The sequence below is a fragment of the Mobula hypostoma genome, chromosome 3, assembly GCF_963921235.1.
Source record: "Mobula hypostoma chromosome 3, sMobHyp1.1, whole genome shotgun sequence".
NCBI lineage: Eukaryota > Metazoa > Chordata > Chondrichthyes > Myliobatiformes > Myliobatidae > Mobula > Mobula hypostoma.
The window spans coordinates 230,105,635-230,127,550 of NC_086099.1; the positions used below are offsets into that span (position 1 = coordinate 230,105,635).

The 21,916-nt window shown below is 44.2% G+C and overlaps 1 protein-coding gene across 1 annotated transcript in view; it reads left to right on the forward strand.

The window, feature by feature from the left end:
• The window catches only part of LOC134343691 (IQ motif and ankyrin repeat domain-containing protein 1-like), a 150,843-nt gene that overhangs the window by 21,199 nt on the left and 107,728 nt on the right, over window positions 1–21,916 (forward strand). The window contains exon 4 of the mRNA XM_063042445.1: window positions 21,342–21,460. Coding sequence (XP_062898515.1) covers window positions 21,342–21,460 — 119 coding nt within the window. The remainder of the gene's footprint in view (window positions 1–21,341; window positions 21,461–21,916) is intronic.

Genomic DNA, 21,916 nt, shown 5'->3' on the forward strand with positions numbered 1-21,916 from the left:
CTCAATCCCATGGCCTTCTTATGCCACCATATGCCTTCTTATCCACAGAGTCAACCTGCACAGCAGCTTTGAGTGTCCTATGGACTCGGACCCCAAGATCCCTCGGATCCTCCACACTGCTCGGAATCTTACCATTAATACCATATTCTGCCATCGTATTTGACCTACCAAAATGAACCACCTCACCCTTAACTAGGTTGAACTCCACCTGCCACTTCTCAGCCCAGTTTTGCATTCTATCGATGCCCTGCTGTAACTTCTGACAGCTCTCCACGCTATCCACAACTCTCCCAACCTTTGTGTCGTCAGCAAATTTGCTAACCCATCCCTGCACTTCCTCATCCAGGTCATTTATAAAAATCACAAAGAGAAGGGATCCCAGAACAGATTCCTGAGGCATACCACTGGTCACCAACCTCCATTCAGAATATGACCCATCTACAACCACTCTTTGCTTTCTGTGGACAAGCCAATTCTGGATCCACAAAGCAAGGTCCCCTTGGATCCTGTGCCTCCTTACTTTCTCAATAAGCCTTGCATGAGGTACCTTATCAAGTGCCTTGCTGAAATCCATAAACACTGCATCTGCTCTAGCTATATCAATGTGTTTAGTCACATCCTCAAAAAATTCAATCAGGCTCGTAAGGCATGACCTGCCTCTGACAAAACCATGCTGACTGTTACTAATCACATGCCTTTCCAAACATTTATGAATCCTGCCTCTCAGGATCTTTACCATCAGCTTACCAACCATTGAAGTAAAACTCACTGGTCTATAATTTCCAGGGCTATCTCTACTCCCTTTCTTGAATAAGGGAACAACATCTGCAACCCTCCAATCCTCTGGAACCACTCCCGCCCCCATTGATGTTGCAAAGATCATTGCCAGAGTCTCAGCAATCTCCTCCCTCGCCTCCCAGAGTAGCCTGGGGTACACCTCGTCTGGTCCCGGCGACTTATCCAACTTGACACTTTCCAAGAGCTCCAGCACATCCTCTTTCTTAATGTCTATATGCTCAAGCTTTTCAATCTGCTGCAAATCATCCGTACAATTGCCAAGATCCTTTTCTGTAGTGAATACTGAAGCTATGTTTTCATTAAGCACCTCTGCTATCTCCTCCGGTTCCAGACACACTTTTCCACTATCACACTTGATTGGTCCTATTCTCTCATGTCTTATCCTCTTGCTCTTCACATACTTGTAGAATGCCTTAGGGTTTTCCTTAATCCTGCTCGCCATGGCCTTCTCATGGCCCTTTCTGGCTCTCCTAATTTCATTCTTAAACTCCTTCCTGCTAGCCTTATAACCTCCTAGATCTCTATTATTGCCTAGTTTTTTGAACCTTTTGTAAGCTTTTCTTCTTGACTAGATTTTCAACACCCTCTGTACACCACGGTTCTTGTACCCTACCATACTTTCCCTGTCTCGTTGGAACGTACCTACGCAGAACGCCGCACAATTATCCCCTGAACATTTGCCACATTTCTGCTGTACATTTCCCTGAGAACATCTGTTCCCAATCTATGCTTCCAAGTTCCTGCTTGATAGCTTCATATTTCCCCCTTACTCCAATTAAATGCTTTCCTAACTTGTCTGTTCCTATCCCTCTCCAATGCTTTGGTGAAGGCGATAGAATTGTGATCACTATCTCCAAAATGTTCTCCCACTGAGAGACCTGACACCTGACCAAGTTCATTAGGTTCATTTCCCAATACCAGATCAAGTGCAACATGTCCTCTTGTAGGGCTATCTACATATTGTGTCAAGAAACCTTCCTGAACACACCCAACAAACTCCACCCCATCTAAACCCCTTGCTCTGTGGAGATGCCAATCAATATTATTGGCCCACTTTCAAATTCCATCCTTACCTTGATGACTTTTTTAGTTGTCTTCTGTTGGATTTTAAAGTTTCCCAATCCTCTAACTTTCCACTAATTTTATGATCATACTTCCCTAAAGGGTTCTTTTACCTTAAGCCCGTCAGTCAATTGTGATTCATTGCCCAACACCCAATCGAGAACAGCCAGTCCTCCAGTGGTGCCAATGACGAGCCACTCCAAAAAGCCATCTCACAGGCACCCCAGAAACTGCTCCTCCTGGAATCCAGCACCAACCTGGTCTGCCCAATCTACCTGCACATTGCAACATTGCCCCCTGGCATACACTTTATATCTTTCATTATAATTTGTAAGCCACCTACTTACTATTGTTTGGGGTTACATATACCCATCAGGGTCTTTTCACCCCTGCAGTTCCTTAACTCTATCCAGAATAATTCCACACCTTCTGACATCATGTCACCGCTTCCCTGTGGCCCAACTTCATTTTTTACCAACAGAGCAATGCCAACCACTCTCCTTCCTCCCTGTCCTTTTGGTAGAATGAGTGTTTTTGGATATTAAGCTCCCAGTAACTCTATAGAGTCATAGAGTGTGAGGGTGAAAGGTGAAATATTTAAGGAGTATATTAGGGAGAACTTCTTCACACAGAGGGTTACAAGAGTGTGGAAGCAGCCGTCATGGATGTGAGTTCAATTTCACCATTTAAGAAAAATATAGGTAGATAGGTATGTGGAGCATAGAACGCTATGGTCCAGGGATGAGGCAGATTAATGGTTCAGCAAGGACTAGATGGCCGAAGTACCTGCTTCTGTGCTGTAGTCTTCTGCAACTGTACGAGTATAAAGTTATTGGAATTGGTTTATTATTGTCACTTGTTCCAAGACAGAGTGAAGAGCTTGTCTCTTATACCATTCATGGAATACAAATCATCACACAGTGCACAAGGGAACAAGGGAAATCAATAACAATGCAGAATGAAGTGTAACAGCTACAGAGAGAGTGCAGTACAGGTAAACAAGATCAGAACAAGGTAGTTTGTGATGTCAAGGTTCCACATTGTCATACTAGAGATCTGTTTAATACTATTATAACAATGAGGTAGCTGCTGTTCTCAAGACTACTGGTACATTCTTCATGGTTTTTGCATTTTCTGCCTGCAGCACAGTGGAAAAGAGAGAATGTTCAGACTGAGAGAGGCTTTGATTATGCTAGCCACCTTCCTGGGGCAGCAAGAAGAATAGACAGAATCCATACAGGTATATGTTTTTAGAACAGAGCGACCTAAGAGGGCATTGTTTCCTGAAATAGAATCACAGGTAGATGGTGTGGTGATGAAGGCATCTGGCACACTGACCTTCGTTAGTCAGGACACTAAGTATAGGAGATGGAACATTATGTTGCGGTTGGTGAGGCCACACCTGGAGTATCTGGTGACCCTGTGATACCTGTCTTGGAGGCTGACGGCACAACATCTTTCAAGAGGGTGAACCCTTGCAGGGCACCAGGCCCCAAATGTGTATTTGATAGGGCTCTGAAAACTTGTGTGAAACAACCAATGGAAGTGTTCAAGGATATCTTCAATCTCTTACTGTTGCAGTTGTGTTCCCTTGAATTCCACGTTGTGAGACTACAGTCAGTGAGGATCTGAAATAACATCTCTTTGCTTACTTTCATCACAGGTGTTCCTTAAGGATGTGTGCTTACCCTGTTGCTGCACTCTCTTTACACCCATGATTTTGTGGCTAGGCACAGTGCAAACACTATCTATAAATTCCCTGATAAATCAACTGTTAACAGAATCTCAGGGCGACAAGGGAGCATACAGGAGAGAGATAGATCATAAACACGAGGAAGTCTACAGATGCTGCAAGTGCAAAGCAGCACACACACAATGCTGGAAAAACCGCCAACGTTTCATGCTGAGACCTTTCTTCAGGGCTCTTTTTCAGAAATAAATCGGCTGGTTGAGTGGAGCTGAAACAACAACCTCACAGTCAATGTCAGTAATACCCAGGAATCGATTAGTGGATTTCTGAAGCAGGAAGTCAGAACACAGAGCAGTCCTCATCGAGGAGTCTGCACTGGAAAGGGTAAACGACTTCAAGATGCTGGTCAACAATGTGCCAAGAATCTTACCCTGGGCCCAACACATTGCTACAATCATGAAGAAGGTACACCAGATCTCTTCGTCCTTTTCCTCATTCTTGCTGACATCAAACCAAGGATGTCCTTTATCCTATGCCCAGATCACAGGCCTTTGAATGCAGCCTGACCTCTAACTCCCCCACATCCCTGTCTCTAAACCGTTCCTACAAAACTAAAAAATTACCTAAATCTCTACCTGACAAAGACCTCATTGGAGACCGCATCTCAGTGCCATCTTGAACAAATTCAACGGTTGTCATGCAGAAGTATTGCAAGTGACTGAAGGCAAAACAGAATCGGTTCCACAGGCACAGTAGTACAGTGCTTAGCATAACGCTTTACGTTGCCAGTGATCAGGATGCATCTCCCACCACAGTCTGTAAGGAGTTTATACATCCTCTCTGTGACTGTACAGCTTTCCTCTGGATCTCCCCCCCGCCCCTCACATTCCGTTGGCATATCAGATATTATGAGTTGAGTTGTGAGCTTCTAGGTTGGTGTCGGAGGCATGGCGACACTGGTGGCCTCCAAGGAACACATTTCACTGTAGGTTTTGATGTTTTGCTGTACACTGGATTTGTGGATAGGTGGATCGGGCTTTTCTCTTTGCATTGAAGATGAATGAGAGGTAAAGTGACAGTGGTGTACAAGGTGACTGGAGACATAGATCGAGTGGACATCCAGAGACTTTTTCTCAGGGCAGAAATGGCAAATACCAGGTTATTAAAGTGACCCAAGGCAAATTAGATCAGATTAGACCGCAATCTGTGGCAGAGCATTCCACAGATTCACTACTCTCTGGCTAAAAAAAATCCTTCTTAATTCTGTTCTAAAATGTGACCCCTCAATTTTGAGGCTGTACCATCTAGTTCTGGATACCCCACGAGAGGAAACATTTTTAGATTAGATTAGATTCAACTTTATTGACATTGTGCCGAGTACAGATACAAAGCCAATGAAATGCAATTAGCATCTGACCAGAAATGCAAAGAATAGTGTTATTTAAAAAATAACTGCGAATAAAAAGTAGGTGCTACAGCACACACACATAAAAGTACTGAGACAGTACAATACGGATGCAATATTGCTTAGCGCTGCGATATGAGGTTCAGCAGGGTCACAGCCTCAGGGAAGAAGCTCTTCCTGTGCCTGCTGGTGCGGGAGCGGAGGCTCCTGTAGCGCCTACCGGATGGGAGGAGAGTAAAAAGGCCACGGTTAGGGTGAGATGCATCATTGATAATGTTTTTCGCCCTGCCCAGGCAGCGCTTATGGTAGATGTTCTCAAAGGTGTGCAATTGGGTGCCGATAATCCGCTGGGCAGTTTTCACCACACGCTGGAGTGCTTTGCGGTCGGATACGAGACAATTGCCATACCACACTGAGATGCAGTTGGTGAGTATGCTCTCAATGGTACAGCGGTAAAAGTCCGTAGGTATCCTGGGACAGAGGTGAGCTTTTTTGATGCTCTGCAGAAATAAAGGCACTGTTGCACCTTTTTGATCAAGATGGAGGAGCTCAGGGACCAGGTAAGATCCTCGGAAATGTGCACACCAAGGAATATAAGGGAGGGTGTCAGAATTAAGCTTTTTGCATAGAGAGTGGTGGTGTGTTGTATATTGTGTTAGGGACGGTGGTAGAAGCAGACACATAAGGGATATTTAAGAGACTTAGATAGGCACATGGATGATAGCAAACTGGAGGACAATGTGGTCTAGATTGATCTTGGAGTTGGCCTCCATTACCAAATGTCACTGTAACTGAATCGTGGCTACTGAGGACTGAAGATGGATGTGAACTGTTTGGGATTCAGCCTGGATCAAACAACCAAAGCAGCTGCTTTCCAACAGACTGTGATTCACAGATGCAACACACACCCAGACATGACACATTATCACCCACAGACAGAACTATCATGGGCAGTTAGTTTTTCTGACTGACCTCTATTAAGCATTTACAGACACACACATATATATACACACACACACTTAGGAGATGCATAGAAAAGTATGACTGAGTGGTGCCACAACAAAAATCTCTTAGTTAATGTTAGCAAGACCAGGGAGCTGATTGTTAACTTTGGGACGAAACTGGAGGTTCACGAGGCAATCCTCATTGGGGTATCAGCAGTGGAGGCCTGATCATTGAGGGTCTTTGAGGGTGTTTAAGGAGGAGATTGATAGGTATCTAATTAGTCAGGGTATCAAGGGATATGGGGAAAAAGCCGGAAATTGAAACTGCTGATTTAACTCATGGTAGAGTGGTGGAGCAGACTCGAAGGGCCGAATGGCCTAATTCTGCTCCTTTGTCTTGTGATCTTGTGTCTAGCACAGAAGTGCTTTACAAAGAAAGCATGGAGGACCTCTGCTTTCTTAGATGTTTGCGAAGATTCAGCAAGTCACCCAAAATTTTGAGATTATTTTATAGATGTGTGGTGGAGAGCATATTGACTCATTGTATCATGGCCTGTTATAGAAGCACCAATGCGCTCTGATGGAAAAGCTTACCGATAGTGGTGGATACAGGCCAATCCGTCACAGGGAAAGTCCTTCCCACTTTTCAGCACACCCACATGGAGTGCTGTCGCAGGAAAGCAGTATCAATCATCAGGGCCCCCACCATTCAAGGCACATTCTCTTCACACTGCTGCCATCAGGAAAGAGGTACAGGAGCCTCAGGACTCACAACATTAGATTCAGGAGCAGTATTAACCCTTAACCAACAGACTCTTGAACCAGAGAGCATAACTCGCCAGTACGTCAGTAAGATGGAAGAGCTGACTGTGGGCTTTAGGAAGGGTAAATGACAGAACACATACCAATCCTCATAGAGGGATCAGAATTGGAGAGAGTGAGCAGTTTCAAGTTCCTGGGTGTCAAGATCTCTGAGGAACTAACCTGGTCCCAACATATCGATGTAGTTATAAAGAAAGCAAGACAGTGGCTATACTTCATTAGGAGTTTGAAGACATTTGGCATGTCAACAAGTACACTCAAAAACTTCTGTAGATATACCATGGAGAGTATTCTGACAGGCTGCATCACTGTCTGGTATGGAGCGGCTACTGCACAGGACCGAAAGAAGCTGCAGGGGGTTGTAAATCAAGTCAGCTCCGTCTTGGGTACTAACCTACAAAGTATCCAGGACATCTTCAGGAGGCGGTGTCTCAGAAAGACATTGTCCATTATTAAGGACCTCCAGCCCTTTTCTCACTGTTACCATCAGGTAGGAGATACAGAAGCCTGAAGGCACGCACTCAGCGATTCAGGAACAGCTTCTTCCCCTCTGCCATCCGATTCCTAAGTGGACATTGAACCCTTGGACTCTACCTCACTTTTTTTTAATATAGTATTTCTGATTTTTATATGTTTTTTTAATATATGTATACTGTAATTGATTTACTTATTATTTTTTTTTGTCTCTTCTATTTTATGTATTGCATTAAGCTGCTGTTGCCGGTGATAATAAAACTGATTCTGACTGTGATTCTGAACTTCATTCAAATTCGTTCACCCCAACACTGAACTATCCCTACAACTCATGGACTCACTTTAAGGGACTTAGAAGCTTGAAGTGCCACACCACCAGCTTCGAGAACAGCTATTTCCTTTCAGCCATTCGGTACCTGAATGAATTGGAAAAACACTAGTCATTGCCACACTGATATCAATACTGTTAGTCAGTGTCAGGTTTAGGGTGATCAGACGTCCAAAGGAAGAGCTGGCGACACAGCTTGCAGGTTTACCTATCTGGCAGCCTGTGTTCCACATGTCAATGGCAGAGCAGTTAGAGGAGTCTCTCCTCCAGCCTGCCGGGTAAACCCTATTCAGTTGTTGGGCATTGTGCTGGATGAATGTGATGCTTGAGTCCTGCACCAGTTTGACCTTGTGAGCTTCACTGAGTCATGGCTGAAAGAGTGCCGTAGTTGGGAGTTTAAGATCAATGGATATACTTTGTATTGAAAGGACAGGCAGACTGGCATAAGAGGTGGTGCGGCTCTGTTGGTAAGGGATTTATACTTTATTGTCGCCAAGCAATTGGTACTAGAACGTACAATTATCATAGCGATATTTGATTCTGCACTTCCCGCTCCCTGGATTACAAATCGATAGTAAATATTAAAAATTTAATTTATAAATCATAAATAGAAAATAAAAAAATGGAAAGTAAGGTAGTGCCAAAAAACCGAGAGGCAGGTCCGGATATTTGGAGGGTACGGCCCAGATCCGGGTCAGGATCCGTTCAGCAGTCTTATCACAGTTGGAAAGAAGCTGTCCCAAATCTGGCAATACGAGTCTTCAAGCTCCTGAGCCTTCTCCCAGAGGGAATAGGGACGAAAAGTCTGTTGGCTGGGTGGGTCGTGTCCTTGATTACCCTGGCAGCACTGCTCCAACGATGTGCGGTGTAAAGTGAGTCCAAGGACGTAAGATTGGTTTGTGTGATGTGCTGCGTGGTGTTCACGATCTTCTGCAGCTTCTTCTGGTCTTGGACAGGACAACTTCCATACCAGGTTGTGATGCACCCTAGAAGAATGCTTTCTACGGTGCATCTATAAAAATTCATGAGAGTTTTAGGGGACAGGCCAAATTTCTTTAGTTTTCCTAGGAAGACATCTTCCATCTTTAAATTACATCTTTCGAAAGAGGTGACATAGGGTCAGAGAATGTCGAATCTTTGTGGAAGGAGTTAAGAAACTGCAAAGGTGGAAAAACATTATGGGAGTCGTAAGTAAGCCTCCAAATAGTAGCCAAGATGAGGGGTTGAGATTGCAAACGGAGCTGGAAAGGGCATGTAATAAGGGTAATGACACAATTGTAATGGTGGGCTTCAATATGGAAGTGGATTGGGAAAATCAGGTTAGTGTCAGATCGCAAGAGAGGGAATTTGTTGAATGCCTATGAGATGACTTTTTAGAGTGGCTTGTGCTTTCACTACTTGGGAAAGGCTTTCTTGGATTGGGTGTACCCAGATCTAATTAGGAAGCATAACATAAAGGAACCTTTAGGAGGCAGTGATTATAACATAAGACATAAGATCAAAAGACATAGGAGCAGAATTAGGCCATTTGGCCATTCAAGTCTGCTCTGCCATTCGATCATGGCTGCTCCTTTATTCTCCTCTTCAACCACATTTATCAGCCTTCTCCCCATAACCTTTGATGCCATGGCCAATCAAGAACCTATCAATCTCTGTCTTGAATACACCCAACGAACTGGCTCCACAGCTGCCTGTGGTAATACATTGCACAAATTCACCACCTTCTGGCTAAAGAACTTTCTCTGCATCTCTGTTTTAAATGGACGCCCCTCTACCTTGAGGTTGTGCCCTCTTGTTCTGGACTTCCCCATCCTCTGTCTAGGACTTTCAACATTTGAAAGGTTTCAATGAGATTCCCCCCCCCCCCACCTTATCCTTCTAGATTCCAGCGAGTACGGACCCAGAGCCATCAAACTTTCCTCGTATGCTAACCCTTTCTTCCTAGAATCATCCTTGAGAACCTTCTCCTGGACCCTCTCCAATGCCAGCACATCTTTTCTAAGATGAGGGGCCCAAAACTGTTCACATTACTCAAAGTGAGGCCTCACCAGTGCCTTATAAAGCCACAGCATCACATCTCTGCTGTATATTCAAGATCTCGAGATGAATGCTAACATTGCATTTAACCTTCCTCACCACCGACTCAACCTGCAAGTTAACTTTTAGGGTGTTCTGTACAAGGACTCCCAAGTCCCCTTGCATCTCAGAATTTTGGACTTTCTCTCCATTTAGAAAATAGTCTGCTCATTTGTTCCTACTACCAAAGTGCATGGTGATGCATTTTCCAACATTGTATTTCATTTGCCACTTCCTTGCCCATTTTCCTAATCTGTCTAAGCCCTTCTACAGCCTACTTGTTTCAAAAAACACTACCTGCCTCTCCACTGATCTTCATATCATCTGCAAACTTGGCAACAAAGCCATCTATTCCATCATCTAAATCATAGATACACAGCTTAAAAAGAAGCAGTCCCAACAGCGGCCCCTGTGGAATAATGTTTAATTCATACTACATTTTGAGAGGGAGAAGTGTAAGTCACATGTATCAGTATCACAGTGGAATAAAGGGAATTACAGAGGCATGAGAGAGGAGTTTGCTCAGGTGGATTGGAGCTGGATGCTGGTGGGATGATGGCAGAACAGAGGTGGCTGAAGTTTCAGGGAATAGTTCACAAGGCGCAAGATAGATATGTCCCACAGAATAAGCTCTCAAATATCAGGGCTAGGCCACTGTGGCTGACAAGGGAAGTTGAGGACTGCATAAAAGCCAAGGAAAGGACATATAAGTTAGCAAAATGAGTGGGAAGTTGGATGATTGGGAAGCTTTTAAATTCCAACAAAAGGCAACTAAAGAAGCTGTAAGAAGGGAAAAGATGAAATATTAGGGCAACCTAGCCAATAATATAAAGCAGAATATTTTTCGGTGATATAAAGAATAAAAGAGAGGTGAGAGTTGATATTGGATCAGGAAAATGATGCTGATGTGGTAGTAATGAGAGCAAAGAAATGGCAGATGAATTTTAATGGGTACTTTGCTTCAGTCTTTGCTGTGAAGGCCCATGAGTGTCAGGGAGCAGGAGTGGGCACCCTTGCTATTACAAAGGGAAAAGCGCTGGAAAGCTGAAAGATCTTAAGGTGGGTAAATCACCTGGACTAGATGGTCTACATCCCAGAGTCCTGAAGGTGTTTGTCGAAGAGATAACGGATGCATCGGTCATGGTCTTTCAGGAATTACCTGATACTGGTGTGGTCCCGGAGGACTGGAAAATTGCAAATGTTACTCCACTCTTTCAGAAGGGAGGAATACAAAATGGGGAAATTATAAGCCAGTTAGCCAACAAGGTACTTGGAGACTAATTATAAAATAAGTCAAAGACAACATGGCTTCTGTAAAGGAAATCTTGTCTGACAAATCTGTTGGAATTCTTCGAGCAAGGTGGACAAAGGAGAGGCAGTGGATGTCATTTACTTAGATTTTCAGAAGGCATTTGATAAGGCACACATAAGGCTGCTAACAAGATAAAATCAGATGGTGTTGCAAGAAATATACTGGCATGGATGGAGGAATGGCTGACAGGCCGGAGGTGGTGAGTGGAAATAAAAGGGGTCTTTTTTGATTGGCTACCAGTGACTAGTGGTGTTCCTCAGGGGTTGGTATTGAGACTGCTACTTTTTACATTGTTTATCAATGATTTAGTTAGCAGAATTGATGGTTTTGTATCAATATTTGCAGCTGATACGAGGATAGGCGGAAGGGTAGGTAGTGCTGAGCAAGCAATGCGATTGCGGCAGGACTTAGACAAATTTGAAGAAAGGACAATTAGGTGGCAGATGGAATACAGTGTTGGGAAATGTATGATAATGCATTTTGGTAAAAGGAACAATAGTGCAGACTATTATCTAAATGGAAGAATATTCAAACATCAGAGGTGCAGAGAGACTTGGGAGTCCTTGTGCAAGACTCCTAGAAGGTTAATTCACAGGTTGAGTCTGTGGTAAAAAAGGCAAATGCAATGTTGGTGTTTATTTCAAGGGGAATAAAAACAAGGAGGTAATGCTGAAGCTTTATCAGACTTCAGGAGTATTGTCAACTGCTTTGGGCTCCTTATCTCAGAAAGGATGTATTGTCTTTGGAGAGAGTCCAGAGGAGGTTCACAAGGATGACTCTGGGAATGAAGGGGTTAACATATAAGGAGCATTTGACGGCTTTGGACCTGTACTCACTGGAATTTAGAAGAATGTAGGAGGATTTCATTGAAACCTACTGAATGTTTAAAGGACTGGATAAGATGAATGTCAAGATGACATTTCCTCTGGTAGGGGTATCCAGAACTAGAGGGCATGGCCTCGAAACTGAGTGGTGACCTTTTAGAACAGAGTGAAGGAGGAATTTTTGTTTAGCCAAGGAGTGGTGAACCTAAATCCGTGGGTATATTCAAAGCAGAAGTTGATAGATTCCTGATTGGTTGGGGCATCAAGAGACATGGTTAGAGGGCAGGCATATGAATGGGATCAGGGAATAGCCATGATGAAGTGGCGAAGCAGACTCGATAGGCTCAGTGGCTTAATTCTGCTTTTACGTTTTATGGTCTTCTGGTCTAAATGCTTACTTGTATGTACGGGCTGTCCGAAAGCTGTATGTTCATAACCTGTGGATAACATGTAAAAATCACAAACAAGAGAAGTCCCAGCATTGATCTCTGTGGAACTCCACTAGCCACGGTCCTCCAGGTAGCTTACTTACACTATTACCGTCTGCCTTCTATCACCAGGCCAATTTTGAATCCAATTTACCAAGTCACTCTGGAACCCCTGTGCCTTAGCCTATCAAGAGGGACCTTGTTGACTGCTTTACTCAAGTCCATGTAGCCATCATCCACAACATTTCCCTCCTCAATCATAAGATATATGTACAGAATTGGGCCACTTGGCCCATTGACTCTGCTCTGCCATTTCATGATAGCCGATCCATTTCCCTCTCAGCCTTAATCTACTGCCTTCCTCCTGTTACCCTTCATGCCCTGTCAAATTAAGAATCTATCAACCTCTGCCTTAAATACACCAAATGACCTGGCCTCCACAGCAACCTGTGACAATGAATTCCACAGATGCACTGCTCTCTGGCTAAGGAAATTCCTCCCCATCTCCATTCTAAATAGACATCCTCTATTCTGAGGTTGTGTCCTCTTAGACTCCCCTACCAAAGGAAGTATCCTCTCCATGTTCACTCTATCAAGACCTTTCAACATTTGATAGATTTCAATGTGATCCCTCCCCTCCCATTCCTCTGAACTGCACTGAGTACAGGCCGAGAGTCATCAAATGGTTGTCATATGATAAGTCTTTAAATCCTAGAATCATTTTTATGAACCTCCTTTGAATTCTTTCCGGTGTCAGCATATGTTTTCTTTGATAAGAAGCCCAAAACTGCTCATAATCATCTTCTTCACTTCCTCAAAAGACATAATTAAAACATGTGCTAATTAAACCATAGCATAAGGTTGTGCTAACTCTCCCTAAGTCTGAGGGGTCACCTCAGTGAAGTTTATAAAAATTAAAGCAGCAAAGATGGAAAACACAGACATGGTCGTCTTCACAAGAGTGGAGAATGGAGGTTCAAACTGGGAGGGGAAGAATTTAAAAGAAATGTGAAGAGCGAAGTTTCCAAAATGAGAATGATGGACGTGTGGAGTGAGCTGCCAGAGGAAGTGCTAGAGACGGGTACAATTACTTAATATCCTAATTTGGCAGGGGCTGGAAACTGGAGTGAAGGGACTCAGGATAGGATGGATGATCATTAAGCAAAGGTGGTGTGTTGTCAGAGTGTCAGGGAGGGCAGGCAGATGGTTGGATATAATTGCAGCCAGCAAAGTGAGTATTAGTGTATTAGGGATGCAGGATCAAAAAAGGCAGCAAATACAGTGCTCAAAGTGCTATATCTCAATGCACGGAGTATAAGAAATAAGGTGGATGGTTTTGTTCCACTTTTACAGATTGTCAGGTATGATGTTCTGACCATCACCAAATCGTGGCTGAAGGATGGTTGTAGTTGGGAGCTGAATATCCAAGGTTACATGTTGTATCAGAGGGATAGGAAGATCGGCAGAGGGGGTGCCTCTGCTGGTAAAGAATGGCATCAAATCAGTAGAAAGATATGACATAGGACTGGAACATGTTGAATCCTTGTGGGTTGAATTAAGAAACTGCAAGAGTTGAAGGACCCTGACAGCAGTTATATGCAGGCCTCCCAACAGCAGCTGGGATGTGCACCACAGGTTACAACAGCAAATAGAAAAAGTGTGTCAAACAGGCAATGTTATGATAGTCATGGGAAATTTTAGCATGCAGGCTGGTGGCACAATGGCATCAGCGCCGGATTCTGGAGCGAAGGCTCCCAAGTTGGGCCACCCCACCCCCCCGAGCACGCTTTCCATCCATGCCAGGTTGAGCGTCGAGCTAGCCACTCAGCCTCGTAAGAAAAGAGTCAAGTCAGGCATGTTCATATCGTGACCCAGTTAATCCGAAAGGAGACCAATCCTGACACCACGCGCCAGACAAGAATGGCTGACTGTCTGGTGCGACACGCGAACAAAAAACAACATGCAGTTTGATTGGGAAGATCAGGTTGGAAATGGATCTCAAGAGAGTGAGTTTGTTGAATGCCTTCGAGATGACTTTTTAGAGCAGTTTGTCATTGAGCCCACAAGGGGATCAACTATACCGGATTGGGTATTATGTAATGAACCAGAGGCGATTAGGGACCTTAAGGTAAAGGAACCTTTGGGAGGCAGTGATTACAATATGGTTGAGTTCAACTTGAAATTTGATAGGGTAGAAAGTAAAGTCTGACAGAACTGTATTTCAGTGGAGTAAAAGAAATTACACTGGTATGACAGAAGGATTGGCCAAAGTAAATTGGAAGGAGATTCTAGCAGGGATGACAGCAGAACAGTAATGGCATGAATTTCTGGGTAGAATGAGTAAAGTGCAAGATGGATGTATTCCAAAAACAAAGAAATACTCAAATGGCAAAATCAGAATCAGAATTAGGTTTATTATCACCAAAATATGACGTGAAATTTGTTAACTTAGCAGCAGCAGTTCGAAGCAATACATAATATAGAAGAAAAACAACAAAATATTATTATAATAATAAATAAATAACTATATCAATTACAGTATATGTATATTGAATAGATTCAAACTTGTGCAAAAACAGAAATACTATATATTAAAAAAGTGAGGTAGTGTCCAAGGGTTCAATGTCCATTTAGGAATTAGATGGCAGAGGGGAAGAAGCTGTTCCTGAATCACTGAGTGTGTGCCTTCAGGCTTCTGTACCTCCTACCTGATGGTAACAGTGAGAAAAGGGCATGCCCTGGGTGCTGGAGGTCCTTAATATTGGATGCTGCCTTTCTGAGATACTGCTCCTGGAAAATATCCTGGGTACTTTGTAGGTTAGTACCTAAGATAGAGCTGACTAAATTTACAACTGTCTGCAGCTTCTTTCGGTCCTGTGTAGTAGCCACCCCATACCAGACAGTGATTCAGCCTGTCAGAATGTTCTCCACAGCACATCTATAGAAGTTTTTGAGTGTATTTGTTGACATGCTAAATCTCTTCAAACTCCTAATGAAGTATAGCCACTGTCTTGCCTTCTTTATAACTGCATCGATATATTGGGACCAAGTTAGATCCTTTGAGATTTTGACACCCAGGAACTTGAAACTGCTCACCTGCTCCACTTCTAATCCCTTTATGAGGATTGGTATGTGTTCCTTTGCCTTACCCTTCCTGAAGTCCACAATCAGCTATTTTGTCCTACTGATGATGAGTGGCAGGTTGTTGCTGTGACCCCACTTCACTAGTTGGCATATCTCATTCCTGTATACCCTATCATCACCACCTGAGATTCTACAAACAATGATTGTATCATTGAGCTATGCCTAGCCACACAGCCATGGGTATATAGAGAGTAGAGCAGTGAGCAATGCATATACCCCTGAGGTGTACCAGTGTTGATCGTCAGCGAGGAGGAGATGTTATCATCGATCTGCACAGATTGTAGTCTTCTGGTTAGGAAGCCGTGGGTCCAATTGCAGAGGGAGGTACAGAGGCCCAGGTTCTGCAACTTCTCAATCAGGATTGTGGGAATGATGGTATTAAATATTGAGCTATAGTTGATGAACAGCATCTTGACATAGGTGTTTGTGTTGTCCAGGTGGTCTAAAGCCGTGTGGAGAGCCATTGAGATTGCATCTGCCATTAACCTATTGTGGTGATAGGCAAATTGCAATGGGTCCAGGTCCTTGCTGAGTCAGGAGTTCATTCTAGCCATGACCAACCTGTCAAAACATTTCATCACTGTTGATGTGATTACTACCGGGCAATAGTCATTAAGGCAGCCCATATTATTTTTATTAGGCATTGATATAATTGTTGCCTTTTTGAAGCAAGTGGGAACTTCTGCCCGTAGCAGTGAGAGGTTGAAAATATCCTTGAATACTCCTGGCAGTTGGTTGGCACAGTTTTTCAGAGCCTTACCAGATACTCCAAGGAACCTTCTGCCTTATGAGTGTTCACATCTCTTTAAAGACAGTCTAACATTGGCCTCTGCGACAGAGATCACGGGGTCATCAGGTGCAGCAGGGATCTTCACAGCCGTAGTTGTATTTTGCCTTTCAAAGCGGGCATAGAAGGTGTTGAGTTCATCTGGTAGTGAAGCATCGCTGCTATTCATGCTGCTGGGTTTCACTTGGTTGGAAGTATTGCCTTCCAACTTTGTACAAAATAGTACAACTGTGGCCAACAAGGGAAGTCAAAGCTAATGCAAAAACAAAAGAGAGGGCATACAAAGCAAAAATTAGTGGGAGGACAGAGGATTGGAAAGCTTTTAAAACCCTACAGAGAGCAACTGAGAGAATCGTTAGGAGGGAAAACATGAAATATGAAAGCAAACTAGCAAACAATATCAAGGTAGAGAGTAAAATCCTTTTCAAGTATGTAAAAAATAAAAGCGAGATGAGAGTGGATATAGGGCTGCTAGAAAATGAGATCAGAGAAATAATAATGGGGACCAAGGAGGTGGCAGATGAACTAAATGAATGTTTTGCATCAGTCTTCACTGTGGAAGACAGTAGCAGTGTGCCAAATGTTGACGGGTGTGAAGGAAGACATGGGAGAAGGTGCTCAAAAAGCTGAAAGACCTCAGGGTACGTAATTCACTTGGACCAGATGAACTGCACCCTAGGGTTCTGAAAGAGGTAGTGGTAGAGATTGTGGTGGCAGTAGTAACGATCTTTCAAAAATCATTGGACTCTGGCATGGTGCCAGAGGACTGGAACATTGCAAATGTCACTCCACTCTTTAAGAAAGGAGGATGGCAGCAGAAAGGAAATTATAAACCAGTTAGTCTTACCTCAGTGGCTGGGAAGATGTTAGAGTCAATTGTTAAGGATGAGGTGATAGAGTACTTAGTGACACAGGACAAGATAGGACAAAGTCAGCATGGCTTCCATTAGGGAAAATGCTGCATGACAAACCTGGTGGGTCCTTTGAGGAGATTACAAGTAGGATGGATAAAGGGGATGTGGTGGATGTTGTATATTTGGACTCCAGAAGGCTTTTGACAAGGTGCCACACATGAGGCTGCTTACCAAGTTAAGAGCCCATGGTATTACAGGAAGGTTACTGGTATGGTGAGAGCATTGGTTGATTGGTAGGAGGCAGAGAGTGGGAATAAAAGGATCCTTTTCCGGTTGGTGCTAGTGACTAGTGGTGTTCCGCAGGGGTTGTTGTTGAGACCGCTTCTTTTTATGCTGTAGATCAATGAGTTAGAAGGTGGAATAGATAGCTTTGTTATGAAATTTGCAGGTGATATGAAGATTGGTGGAAGGGCATGTAGTGTTGAGGAAACAGGTAGGCTGCAGAAGGACTTTGACAGATTGGAGGAAAGGGCAAATGAAATACAATGTTGGAAAATGCATGGTCATGCACTTTGATAGTAGAAATAAATGTGCAGACTATTTTCTAAATGGGGAGAAAGTCCAAAAATCTGAGATGCAAAGGGATTTGGGAGTCCTTGTACAGAACACCCTAAAGGTTAACTTGCAGGTAGAGTTAGTAGTGAGGAAGGCAATTGCAATGTTAGCATTCCTCTCAAGAGGTTTGAATAGAAGAGTAGGGATGTGATGCAGTGGCTTTGTAAGGCAGTGGTGAGGCCTCACCTTGAGTATTGTGAACAGTTTTAGGCGGTTAGAGGGTGGTGAATTTGTGGAATTTATTACTACAGGCAGCTGTGAAGGCCAGATCATTGAGTGTATTTAAGGCAGAGCTTGATATGTTCTTGATTGGACACGGCATCAAAGGTTACCAAAAGAAGGCCAGGAAGTAGGCAAAGGTGGGGAAGAAAAGGAGCAGCCATGATTGAATGGCAGAGCAGACTCGATGGGGCAAATGGCCTAATTCTGCTCATAGGTCTTATGGTCTAATTAGAACATCTAGGAAACAGTCACATGGACAGAAAATATTTGGAGCAATTGTGGACATCTGTGCCTGGGATATAAATGCCATGAAAATTAGCTCTTTGTAGCAACAGCACGGTACATGATATGACAAACATTAAATTCATATAAATTATTCATAAATATGTGCAAATGCAGGCATGTGGAACAGCCAGGTTGGCAAGTTGGGACAACGAACCTGTTTCTGTGCTGTCGACATCTGTGATTCCATGAAGTTCACCTCTATATTGGATCACATGCCTGAGGGGGTGTTGGGGGAAGAGACTTCCACAACATTCAGACTTTAGTTAGCAAAGTATAAAACATTACAGAGTAAGAATTAGTAGGTACTAGTAATGACAGTCCAGATGGTAGGTGATGTGCCAGAGGGCCTGTTTCTGTGCAATGTGTCTCTTTAACAAATACTCTGTGGATATGGGCGACCTGCTGTTGACTCAGTGTGGTTTGTTCTTGAGTAAATAGGGTGCTCCAGGGTTCAGATTTTAAACCTGGGGCAAAAGGTTACAAGTGGGAATGTGGGAGAGCAGTGGGATTCAGTGATGAGATGGAATCAATCAGAGTGATTTGCACAGGCATGCCATGGGAAGTAATATCCATTGCCAGCGGAAAGAGCATTGAGATAGCACAAAGTAATGTGAGCTAGTGTAGACTTGGGATGGGCTGCTATGCTTCTCCGAGTTCACTTTCACCAGCTAAATGTTCATTTTACTGTGACCCCAGGAAGATAGGTACCATCCTTACAACTTTTTTATTTTTCAACTTTAAAATCAGCATTAGATCTGCCACTGAGGTTAGATGAACTTGGGTAGTTTTCCCTGGAGCACCAGGGGCTAAGGGGAGACCTGATTTATGCCTATACAATCAGTGTCCACTGTATTTGGTATACCTGCTCAATAATGCAAATACCCCATCAGCCAATTCAGTGACTTTGACTGTAGAATGATTCTTGGTAACACGCACAAAACGCTGGAGGAACTCAGCAGGTCGAGCAGCATCCATGGAAACGAACAGTCAAAGTTTGGGGCTGAGACCCTTCATCCGGACTGAAGAGGGAGGGTCAGGGGCCCTATAAAGAAGGTGGAGGGAGGGTGGGAAGAAGAAGGCTGGTAGGTGCCAGGTGAAAAACCAGTAAGGGGAAAGATAAAGGGGTGTGGGAAGGGAAGCAGTTAGGGTGTAGGCAGGAAAGGTGAAGAAGGAATAGGGGAAAACACAATGGGTAGTAGAAGGTGGCGGAACCATGAAGGAGGTGATAGGCAGCTGGAGGAGGGGGCAGAGTGAAACTGGGAAGTCGTATCTGACTAGCCACTTGATTTATGCCTCTTATCATCTTGTACTCCTCTTTCAAGTTGAATCTAATGTAACAGACCCAAATCGATAAAGTAAAATTAGTGGACGTGGTTAGTCAGGAATAGTCAGGAGGCTGCTGGAACAGTCCAGGTTTTGTGGTCTTCAGCAACACAAGTTGGGTCAGAGTTGGACAACATTAGTCTTTGGCAGAGGACAAAGCCAATAGATAGGTGGCTGGGCATACAGCAGCCTCCTGCTACTCAAGTTTCACAGAAGCAGAGACATAGAAACATAGAAAACCTACAGCCCAATACAAGCCCTTCGGCCCACAATGTTGTGCTGAACATGTACTTACTTATTTCTTATGATCTTGACAACCAAACACTGGGACCCAATGAACTCCAAACAATAAGAACAGCTTATTCTGATACAGCCCTCAGTCCCAAACCTTTACGCTCCAACGTTCAGCTCATTAGCGCAGTGGTTAGCCTAACACTTCACACCGACAGCAATGAGTGATTGGGGTTCAGTTCCCGCTGCTCTCTGTAAGACAAAGGAGCTGATGGTAGACCTGAGGAGAGCTAAGGTACCAGTGATGGTCAGTGTGGACATGGTGGAGGATTACAAATACCTGGGGATACGAATTGACAATAAACTGGACTGGTCAAAGAACACTGAGGCTATCTACAAGAAGGGTCAGAGCCATCTCTATTTCCTGAGGAGACTGAGGTCCTTTAACATCTGCCGGACGATGCTGAGGATGTTCTACGAGTCTGTGGTGGCCAGTGCTATCATGTTTGCTGTTGTGTGCTGGAGCAGCAGGCTGAGGGTAGCAGAAACTAACAGAATCAACAAACTCATTCGTAAGGCCAGTGATGTTGAGGGGATGGAACTGGACTTTGTCACGGTGGTGTCTGAAAAGAGGATGCTGTCTAAGTTGCATGCCATTTTGGTCAATGTCTCCCATCCAATACATAATGTACTGGGTGGGCACAGGAGTACATTCAGCCAGAGACTCATTCCACTGAGATGCAACACTGAGCGTTATAGGAAGTCATTCCTGCCTGTGGCCATCAAATTTACAACTCCTCCCTTGGAGGGTCAGACACCCTGAGCCGATAGGTTGGTCCTGGACTTATTTCCTGGCATAATTTACATATTACTATTTAATTATTTATGGTGCAACTGTAACGAAAAACAATTTCCCTCGGGATCAATGAAGTATGACTATGACTGTTTATAAAGGATAAATAACTTGGACTAAAATATTGAACATTGACTTCTCTAACTTCCGCTAATGCCGCACCTCCCCCTTGTACCCCATCCATTATTTATTTATATACACACATTCTTTCTCTCTCTCTCCCCTTTTTCTCCCTCTGTCCCTCTGACTATACCCCTTGCCCATCCTCTGGGTTTTTCCCCCACCCCCTTTTCTCTCTTCCCGGACCTCCTGTCCCATGATCCTCTCATATCCCTTTTGCCTATCACCTGTCCAGCTCTTGGCTCCATCCCTCTCTCTCCTGTCTTCTCCTATCATTTTGGATCTCCCCCTCCCCCTCCCACTTTCAAATCTCTTACTCACTCTTCCTTCAGTTAGTCCTGACGAAGGGTCTCGGCCCAAAACGTCAACTGTACCTCTTCCTAGAGATGCTGCCTGGCCTGCTGCGTTCACCAGCAACTTTGATGTGTGTTGCTGGACAAAAATATAGATGGGTGCATTTTAAGTTTGCAGTTGATACAAAAATTAGTGGAATTGCAGACAGTGACAATAATACATAGGAGCAGAATTAGGCTATTCGGCCCATTGAGTCTACTCCATCCTTCCATCATGGTCTTTCAACTCCATTCTTATGCCTTCTCCCTTTAACACCCTTACTAGTCAATAACTATCAGCCTCTGCTTTAAATACACCCAATGACTTGGCCTCTACAGCTGTCTGTCACAATATGTTCCACAGATTCCTCACCCTCTAGCTAAAGAATTATCTCCTCATGCCTTTCCTCAGCGAGGTCAGCCATCACCATCCAGTGCGCTTTCCGGCAGTATTTGGCACGTAAGAAGAGGGCAATGCGGCTGAGGGAGAAGAAGGAGTTCGAGGAACAGATGGAGAAACTCGAGAGAGAGGTGCGAACACAATGCACACCGACGTCGAACGGACTCATCCCTCACTCTCCACTCCACCAGCCGAAGTTCCCTCTGGCGTCCTGCCTTGTTGACTATTCCCTCTAGTCACCCCTCCCATATCAGTGGTTCATGGTACAGCCTCTAAAAGTGTAGGAAACTTCTCCAAAAATTACAGCCTCCCCCCAGTACCACCCCTCCCACAGTGTGACTTTCTCAGTACCACCCCTCCCACAGTGTGACCCTCCCTCAGTACCGCCCCTCCCACAGTGTGACCCTCCCTCAATACCGCCCCTCCCACAGTGTGACCCTCCCTCAATACCGCCCCTCCCACAGTACCGCCCCTCCCACAGTGTGATGCTCCCTCGGTACCGCCCCTCCCACAGTGAGACCCACCCTCGGTACCGCCCCTCCCACAGTGTGACCCTCCCTCGGTACCACCCCTCCCACAGTGTGACC